The sequence below is a fragment of the Engraulis encrasicolus genome, chromosome 24 (genome assembly GCF_034702125.1).
Source record: "Engraulis encrasicolus isolate BLACKSEA-1 chromosome 24, IST_EnEncr_1.0, whole genome shotgun sequence".
In the NCBI taxonomy this organism is placed as follows: Eukaryota; Metazoa; Chordata; class Actinopteri; order Clupeiformes; family Engraulidae; genus Engraulis; species Engraulis encrasicolus.
Window position 1 is genome coordinate 23,247,957 of NC_085880.1, and position 10,000 is coordinate 23,257,956.

Consider the following 10,000-nt stretch of genomic DNA (forward strand, 5'->3'; position numbering starts at 1 on the left):
ATGACATTTTATATAATTTGACAGTATCTAAAATCAACAGCAAATATTCATCAACAATGCATCAAAGTATAAATTCCAAAGGCCAATAAAGGAATAAGTAATTTGAATACACAATATTTATCTAGTCAAACAACAAAAAAGAAAAAATATGCACTACCAGTTGTTTTAAAAGCTATTTCTCAAATATCTAGTCCATTGGTGTGACCTGTTTGTCCTTTGGTGTGATACTCCAAAGTGTCACACCATAGGACTTTTACCATCACACCATAGGACTTTTACCATCACACCATAGGACTTTTGAGCTTTTGAGTTAATTTAAAGCCATGTCGTTGCCAACTGAAATACAATTTCACCTTTAGTAAGATGCATTTTCATACATCTACATAAGAAAAAAATATGAAAAATATGCACTATTGTCAAAATGTATTTTATGGCTGTCACACCAAAGGACTACAAAACTAATACATCTTGTGGTAGCAAAACATAATTGATTGACTGAAGAACTCTGAGAGAAAAATCTAAAATCCACCCTTGCCATTGGCTTCTTAAGGGTCTAAAGTCACAATTTATGTACCGCTGGAGCTTCAACAATAGATAATTATCCACAGAATTAACCAAAAAAATGATGTCACACCACAGGACATTATTTTCTGCGACAAAGTTTCATAAGTCCATACGGTCTCAGAAAAAAAGGGAAAAAATTAAGCATTGCCACTTGCTAAAATAGACACCTTGAAAAACATGCCAGGGTTGTTTAGGCAAATGACTGAGCTTTGATTATTTATTTAAAAATGTTTTAATATGGAGAACCAGGCTTGCCTCAGTCACACCATAGGACAAATGTGACATTTGACTCAAAATTAAGTATACTTATTTAAGCTCTGGATTTATTACACATTACTTTTTCACAACAACGACATTAGTTTAATCATCTAAAGCATTGACAATTTTGGAAGCATGATTTTACTTAATTTTAAGAGCCTGCGACAGCAACATTTACACGTCACGTCATCTACCCATATGTTTGAAGGTGCTTATGTCCCTTAGCAGTAATGTTGTCATTAATCTGTGCAACTGATATAGAAAATGTGATTGTTGAGCTTCATAAGTAGGATTTTATGAGTCACTGTGATACAGACTGACACATTTTTCATCATAAATCCCTGTAACGTCTGATTTGAATATAGTCACCCTCCTTACACAAGACTTCCTTCTCCAGAGATAATCCCTAGTGTATGTTCATAGGATTTTTCCAACACATAAGGGATCAATAGCGCAAAAACACTTTCAAAACAGTCAACGGTGTCACTCAACTGTGTTACGGTCAACAGTGCAGGGGAACAAGTCGGCACTTTTTTAGGAGAAAAAAACAGAGCAGACAAAGCCATCTCCCTAGAACATAAATTATTTTGTTTGTTTGTCTGTCATTGGCAAAAACATACTCCTCCTCAACTGTCATCAGTGTTGCCAGATTGGGCTGGTTCCCGCCCAATTGGGCTGCTTAGGATGGCCGTGTGCGGGTAAAAATGGCATCTATCAGAAAAAACCTTCCCACTGCCATATAAATCAATAGAATTGGGCAGGTTTTTAGGGCGGATTTTGATCATTTTTTGGGCTGGAAATCATCAGCCTCATCTGGCAACCCTGACTGTCATACTTAATTGTAACACCATTGACGGTAACACTGTTGACATTTCAGCCATTTTTATGGTGTTGTGCTAACTGAGGACCTCAGAAGTTCCACCACAACACCTTAATCAATTCATGTATCTGTATGCTTTATCTGTGTTTTTCTACATGTGATTTCTAATTCAGATTCTTATGAATATGTTGATAACACAGTTGACAGGCAATTTTCCCGCTATGAGAACATGAAAAAGAATGGATTAAATTATGGAAGGATGGAGCTCAAAATTTACCAAAAAGTCTTCCTGTATCCTGCCAAAGAGGTTATGACATCACGTGATGTTATTCGTATGGCCTAAGACCAAACCATTACTGATTTATGGAGGAGGTTTCAGACCGTGACACTGTTAACACAGTTTTCGTGGACACACACAAAATGGCAAATTTCATGTATAATGGAAAGGACGGTGGTCTTTCTGACAGTTTTGTCATATTGTGATGATTACTGTGAATCAACATTTGCAATCGTCTTGGGCAAAACAAGTTTCTTTGCATGCTAATATGAAGACTGAATCTGACATTTGGAAAACAGGACGGCATGAAAACGCCCAAAACCAGTATTAAATATTCATTCTTGCTGAGGGAAATAATGCTATGTCTACACTTTCTGTATTATATGAAAGATAAATGTTTTCTAATGTCCAAAACATCATTGGATGCAGTTAATAGTTAGTGGAATTGCCAAATAAAATCCACGGACTTAAAAGTGTAGGCGAATTAGAGAATCACTCACATGCACATTGCAACATTGCTTTTTGTGCCATCCCTCTTGTGAGCCCCTCCCCTCCACTTGTGCTTGTTCGGCCCACAGGAGCCTACCTGGTCTGCAGGTGCAGTCCGAGGAGGAGCCCCAGCAGAAGGGAGAGCAGGGGGAGAAGGTGATGGACGTTGCCTGCCTACAGTTCCCCAACTGCGGCTCCAGCTCCAGCCCCACCGCGGGGATCGAGACCGAGACCGAGACCGAGGCCAGGCCTGACTACCAACCTCATCCTCATCCTGAGCCTCACCCTCTCCCCATCGCCAGAACCACTCATTCTAGTGGACCTGACCAGAACCCACACTGCAGGCCTGACCATAACCTTCTACTCAACTCTCGATCCGATCCCAACCCTCACTCTAAGTCTGAACGTAACTCTCATTCTAAACCTGATCCCAACCCGCACTCTAGTCCTGACCCTAATCCACACTGTAAACCTGAGCATAACCCACACTCCGGATCTGACGCCAATGCTCAGTCTAGACCTGAAGCCGACCCACACTGCAGGCCTGAATATAACTCACTCTTTAGACCTGAGCATAGCCTTCACTCTAGACATGATCATAACGCACTCTCTAAACCTGATCATAACTCACTCTGCAGGTCTGATCATAACTCACTTTGCAGGCCTGAGCATAACCTTCACTCTAGATCTGACCATAACCCACTCTCTAGACCTGACCATAAGTCACTCCCCAGGCCTGATCATAAGTCACTCCCTAGGCCTGAGCATAAGTCACTCCCTAAGCCTGAGCACAAGCCCACCCCTAGGAGCAGGCCCGGTAATCCTAGTAACCCTGGTAACCCTGGTAACCCTGGTAACCATCTCCCCACCAGCAGCTCCACTCTGCCCCCCAGGATCAGGGTCAGCTGCAGCCAGGCCTCAGCTTCCAGCGGCGCCCGCCTGCCGTCTCTCCCCAGAGCCTCGCACGGTAAGTGGCAGGCTAATCATCATGGGTACGTTTCTCGAAACCGTAGTTGCCAGCTAGTTAGAAACTTGGGTGGTTGTCAATGGTAAATTGCATTGCAAACAACAAAGTAGCTAACGTACCGTAGATAGCAACATGGTTTTGAGAAAGACAGCCCGTCTCTCCCCAGAACCCTGCACGGTAAGCGGCAGGCTAATGATGAGTACGTTTCTTGAAACCATACTCAGGGCCGGATTAAGATGGCCTGGGGCCCCTAGGCGGTAGGTTGCTGTGGGCCCCTGGAAGGCAAATTATGCGACAAGTTTACCTAGGCAGTGTCATAATTATGAGGTAGGAATTAAGGATACATGTCTACCTACGTGTACTCTACTCAACATGACACATGATTTTTTTTTCAACATTGCCTCCTGTCACAATTCCGCATTTTTTTATATTGGCCAACCAGGGGCCCATTGGCAGGTGGGGGCCCCTAGGCTGCAGCCATATCTAGCCTGTGCGTTAATCCAGCCCTGAGCGTAGTTGCCAGCCAGTTAGTAGCTTGGGTAGTTGCCAATGGGAAATTGCTTTGCAAACAACAAAGTAGCTAACGTACCGTAGACAGCAACTATGGTTTTGAGAAATACAGCCCGTGTTTTTTGTTGCCATGGCGCACGTCTGCCACCTCTCCCCAGAGTCGCACACGCTAAATGGCAGGCTAATCATATTTTCTGTTGCCATGGTCACCTGCTGTGTGGCTACGGTCTATCGAGCTCAGCTGACTCAGAGCTGCCACAGTGTATCAAATGCATTTGTGGTCGTGCTAAAGGGTTATCATTATTTATCTGTCTGTCTGTCCAGCAGGTGGAAAGACACACCACCATCTCCCTCACTGCACCAACGTGTGAGTCTGGAGCTTTATCCAGACCTGCCTGCAACACCCGCCGGGACCCCGATCCCTTATTCCTCCTCTCATATCCCGATCTCTCCTCTCATACCACAACCTCTCCTCTAATATCCCGATTCCTCCTCTCATATCCTGATCTCTCTTCTGGCCCCCTACCCAGAGTCGCTTCGATTCCAACTTCTCATCTCCGGTATTTCTGATCTTACTGTTTATCCACCTGCCTTGATAAAGGACAAGACTTCCAGACAAACATACCTGAACTCAAGCATGTAGCATATAGCAGAGATGGTGATGGTGATGATGATGATGGTGAGATGAGGATAGTGATGAAGATCATGATGAAGATGATGGTGGTGATGACGATTATCCATGATGATGATGATGATGACAACAATGATGACAACGACAACGATGACAATGATAATGAGGATGATGATTAGAGGGAGAAAGAGGAGGAAGAGGTGGAGGAGGAGGAGGAGGAGGAGGAGGAGGAGGAGTAGCAGCAGTGGTGAGGCTTCTGGAGAACAAACAAACAAAACCCCATTCACCAGGGACTGAATACCTTACTCATCGGCTCCAACAGAACTCTGGTGCCATGGTTACATGGTTACCCACTTACTATTAAATACTGTATATATCCACATGCTATGGGACACTGCTGCTTGCATTTTGGTTAAACACCATACAGACACTTTCCCTGCATATTCGTCAGAAACTTTTCATACATTTGCCTGTGCTTTTTAAGTATTGATTTTGCCTGCATTTTTTAGGTATTGATTTAGCCTGCGCTTTTTAGGTATTGATTTTAGTCGTTATCTCTAGTCTAGTATAAATGCATGCAGGGCTGTGAAATAAGCTCTATGTTTCTACGCCTCAGAAAGTGGCTCCGTAGGAACGCTGAGCCTTCAGGTAACACTAGAATGATGAGATGTGTGGGAATCGACGGATGCCCTTTGATGGAGCACTGCGGCTGAAAAGCGGGATCATCTTTGATAAAGTACTTGGGCTGAAAAGCCCTCCACAAAGAATGGCTGTGGTCTACATGAAGATGAGGAATGGCAGTACTCTACTGTGTCAACTGTCTCCTGTCCCAGACTCTCTCTCTCTCTCTCTCTCTCTCTCTCTCTCTCTCTCTCTCTCTCTCTCTCTCTCTCTCTCTCTCTCTCCCACCCCCTCTCTCTTTCTCTCTCTGTCTTTCCCTCGGTCATAAATCCTACCTTAGTATTGTAAGACTTAAAGTGTTGAGCAGTGTTGATCTATTCCGTTATGTGATTTACGGTATAGAATAGATACAGTAGATAATGCTTTGTAGGCCAGTGCTCTACTCCTATGTAGTACTGTACAGGGTAATGCTGACCAGGCTAGTGCTTTAGATAGTGTCAGGCCCTGCTCACATAGGCATTTTTTCCTCCTCAGATGCGAGAGGATGTTCCACATTATATTCCTACAGTGTGATACACTACGTAGCGTTTTTTAAACACTGCCACCAGCGTTTTATTCCCACCTTCCTTACCTGGGCACTTTTCAAGTGGACGAAATTTCTATTTAAAAGCAGCATCCTACTGTACATCAAGCGCTTTCTTTGACAGCCAACTAGTGAATGTGATCTTGAACAAACTGTTGTCATGGGGATTTAAAAAAAAAAAAAAAAACAGGGAAAAAACCCAGTCTGCTTTTTATCTAAAAAAAAAAAAACAACAACAGCCAAAAAAACCTTTGATCAAGTGTTTCCTGGAATTTAATGTGAATATCCTCCAACCTGAACTGCCAAATGTGTACAGAGACCCAGTATGATTCCTGCCCATGTGAACAAGGCTGCAGTTTCTCAGAATGTGCCACTCATCTGCAACTCTGTTGTACGGTTACTGTGCGTGTACACCAGAAACAACGAAAGCGACCGAGTAGCCGATGTCATTGACAAGTGTCGCTATGAATTTGCTGTATTCACTCTGGATGTAATTTTGATATGTTTGATTTAGCGAATCCCATAACAGCTCTGACTTGTCAGCCTGGGACATTCGGAGATAAGATATTCCAATTGTTTTTTGTCGATGCGCGTCATAGCTCATTACCATAATATTACCTGACTTTTAAACTCATTTGAAATTTGCTCTGGTTGCCCAGGTCACATCACCTCTGGCGAATTCGCTTTGGTCACTCAATTCGCTGCCCCTCCATAGAGAAATAATGGCTTCTGTTGCTCTGGTCACTTTGGCCGCTTCTGGTGTACACATACAATTAGAAGGAGCCTTGATGATAGTCGCTAACTTGACTAAGATACAGATATATTGTCCTACTGTACAGATTACATTTGCCTCTCCAGTGGTAGTGGTTACAAACTAGTCAAAGAGATGTAGATATTAGATATTTAGGGATATAGTTATTTGAAAATATATAAGGATATATAATTATTTATAGATTTTGTGATTGCTATGTGTGTGCTGTATGTCATTAAAGTCTGAAGGAAGTAACTAATCGCACAAGCTTCAGAACTGCCTTTCTTCTGTTATATTTCTCCTGAAGTAAAAGGCATTGTTCATCTATAAATTCACACAATTATCCATCAATCCATCATTGCAGTGTGAGTGCGGGAGTCTGTGTGTGTGTGTGCGTGCGCACACGTGTGTGTGTGTGCGTGCGTGCCTGCGTGCGTGCGTGTGTGCGTGCATCTGTGTGTGTGTGTCTGTGTTTACCTGGTCATTCTGGTCAGTCTTTCTCCAGGTCTAGATCTCATCTTCTCTGACGATCACATCTCTGCTCCATATCAGTGTGTGTGTGTGTGTGTCTGTGTGGTGAGATGATAAAATGGGGCATTACTCTTCAGCTCTTTGACACTATAATGTCATCTGCTAAAGGCTTCAAGTGTGTGTGTGCGTGTGTGCGTGTGCGTGTGAGTGATGTATCCTGCTGGCTGTCTACTCTCCTGTCAAAACTGCATCTGAGGAGAGAAACGTTTGACATTTTCCAAAGGTCATTGTGTGTGTGTGTGTGTGTGTGTGTGTGTGTGTGTGTGTGTGTGTGTGTGTGTGTGTGTGTGTGTGTGTGTGTGTGTGTGTGTGTGTGTGTGTGTGTGTGTGTGTGTGTGTTCCACCTTGTCTATGCTCTCAGCTGAATGCCAATGATGATGAAAGCTGATGACATCAGAGTTAAAATAATGTCATTTCCATTCCAGCTGACGACAAACCATAATCCTGTCACACACACACACACGCACACACACACAGACGTCAATCACTCACACAAACACACACAGCTAACCTTGTTCCAGTGTGTGCTCGAAATTCTGCATCAAATAGTGTGCATTTTTCACACTGTACATGAAATTAACCCTGCCCTAACCTTTAAAGCATCAAAAAGCGCAGATCGCTCATAGCTTTAGAATCTGCTCAGTGAACCTTCTTACTCTTACGTATACTGTTTTCAATGCTGACCAGAATGGTCCTGGTGCCCGTTCTAGCACCAGTAACGTTTGGAACTAAAGTGCTTACTTGCAAACTACTCACGTTCATACCGTGCTCTACCGCGCTTTACCGTATGTGACAATGTGTTACCCAGATGACAGCCATGTTCTCGTCACAGTTTGCAGAGAAAAAAAACAAGTATTTTTCGGATCGCATCACGAACTGAACCAGAACTTGAGCACACTCCTTTACAATTGCACATCTCTGAAATTCCTACGATCCTGATCGGCTCGGCTGCATGGCGGTTCGGGAGCAGGGCGAGTCTGAAAATCCTCCATACCCTTGAGAAAGGTCACAAAGCTAAGCGGAAATTCACAAGGGTCTGGCGAGAGCAAGGTTATAATAGCATGCATGAAAAGTATCCGGTTAAGTCAAGTCAAGTTGTTTTTATTGTCAACTTCTTTATTGTCAACTTCTTTACATGCGCTGGTCATGCAAAGAATTGAAATTATGTTTCTTACTAAGAGCGTTATAGGTTTGCTGTAAACAGAATGGCAACTAAGTTGTAGTGCTACTATTACTAAAGGCCCTGTCTTACTGTATGTCATAGTAGTGTAGTGATATCAAAGATTCTTTTAATTCGACTCTGGTAATGTGGTAGTTAATTTGTCAATGACTACTACACTGGTGGAACGGTGGGCATTATGGGGCTGAACCATTGAGATAAATACTGTATACTGTATATACTGTCAATGGGCTGAACACACACTAGATGCCGTATATTGCATTTCACTGGTGAAACCGTGTGCATTATGGGGATAGCCTACTGAACAAAGATGGTGGCGCCTCCCATGTCATCATGCTTTGCGTATAGCCTAGATGACACGCTGATTTGAAACGACTATCCCGTGTGTCCAACACGCCTTTGCAAGTTAAGGCGTGCTCCACAACGCCCTGTGACAGGTTAGCTTTAGGGATGGTTTAGGTTAGGGCACAGCAAAGCACATTTGCAATGCGCTGTGGCAAAAGAAAATCGCAGACACGGCGGGAAAACTGTGCAAACTTCGTCACCTGTCAAAAGTGCATGACAGCGCATTACCGTTGCGTCTCAGGAGCACGCGTTAACTTTTAAAAAATCGCACGAACACGCCGCATGCACTAGCGTGTGATACATACGCTAAGACATGATGACAGCCTCAGCGCCTGAGTGGCATCCTTATCTATGGGTGGGTGGTTGACATGACGCCCTGTTTTTACGTAACATAAGTTAAAAACCTACAAAATTGATATTTTTCCTCTTGAAAACAAATGTGAATGAAAGAAGATGTGGTACATCAGGCTTCATGTTAGTCTTAGATGAGAAGAAACATTTTTGTTCAGATTTATGGAAAGGTTTATATGTCAAATGTCCTGTGGTGTGACTGTAACATTAATAAAACCTGAAATATATACAGTTATACAGTAAACCAACAACATTTTGAATCATTCATAAAGCATTTGGCAAGATTGCATAAATATTAACGTTGTATTAAAAAATATGAGTGTGAAAAAAAAATTCAATAGGCCTACAGTAATATAATACTACAAGTTCAATTTCGTAACACAAATTGCGTCCTGTGGGGTGAGTCAGGTTTGTGGACGGGCAGCTGCAAGGCCAACTACAAGGGTCTTTAAGACAGGCTCCTAACCAGTTATACCTCAGTTATTGGAGAGTGATGTGGAAGTTTAAGGTGACTATTAACCTCTTAATATATCTACATATTGCAATGTTTCTGTCACACAATGCTTAGGTTAATTTATGGTGTCCCGTGGTGTGACTGCTCTTATGGAAGGAAAAAAGTTTTTCATGAGTGAAAATACATATTAAGGTTAAACACAATATCATTATCTAGATAGCATGAGCTCGGAGGTCAGTCACGAATACAAAATGATTAAAATGGCCACAATGCACTGAATTTCCTGTGGTGTGACTTCATGTCCTGTGGTGTGACATGCTTAGGCATTGTGTTACTCAATCCTTACTTATTTTTCATGCATCATGCAAGTATATAAGGATACCAGGAGATTTATTTGTCACATTCACACAATTATTACAAGCAATACAGTGAAACCAGGCAGTGAAATCATAGTTGTCTGCCTGTACGATGCATAGGCGTGTGTGGGTGGGGGTGGGGGTGGGGGTGCGGGTGGGTAGTAGTGTGTGTGTGGGGTGGGGGTTGAAGGAACAATAGCAGAAAGAGCATTGGGGATATGTTTGTACAGAATATGAATCATTTTATTGTATCTTGCAGAAATGTCATACCAATGATGTCACACCACAGGACACATTTTCCCAAAAATGGCA

At 42.8% G+C, this 10,000-nt stretch overlaps 1 protein-coding gene across 1 annotated transcript in view; it reads left to right on the top strand.

The window, feature by feature from the left end:
- Positions 1 to 10,000, top strand: part of LOC134441740 (VPS10 domain-containing receptor SorCS3-like) — a 105,111-nt gene that overhangs the window by 78,571 nt on the left and 16,540 nt on the right. The window contains exons 23-24 of the mRNA XM_063192134.1: positions 2,498 to 2,950; positions 3,281 to 3,375. Coding sequence (XP_063048204.1) covers positions 2,498 to 2,950; positions 3,281 to 3,375 — 548 coding nt within the window. The remainder of the gene's footprint in view (positions 1 to 2,497; positions 2,951 to 3,280; positions 3,376 to 10,000) is intronic.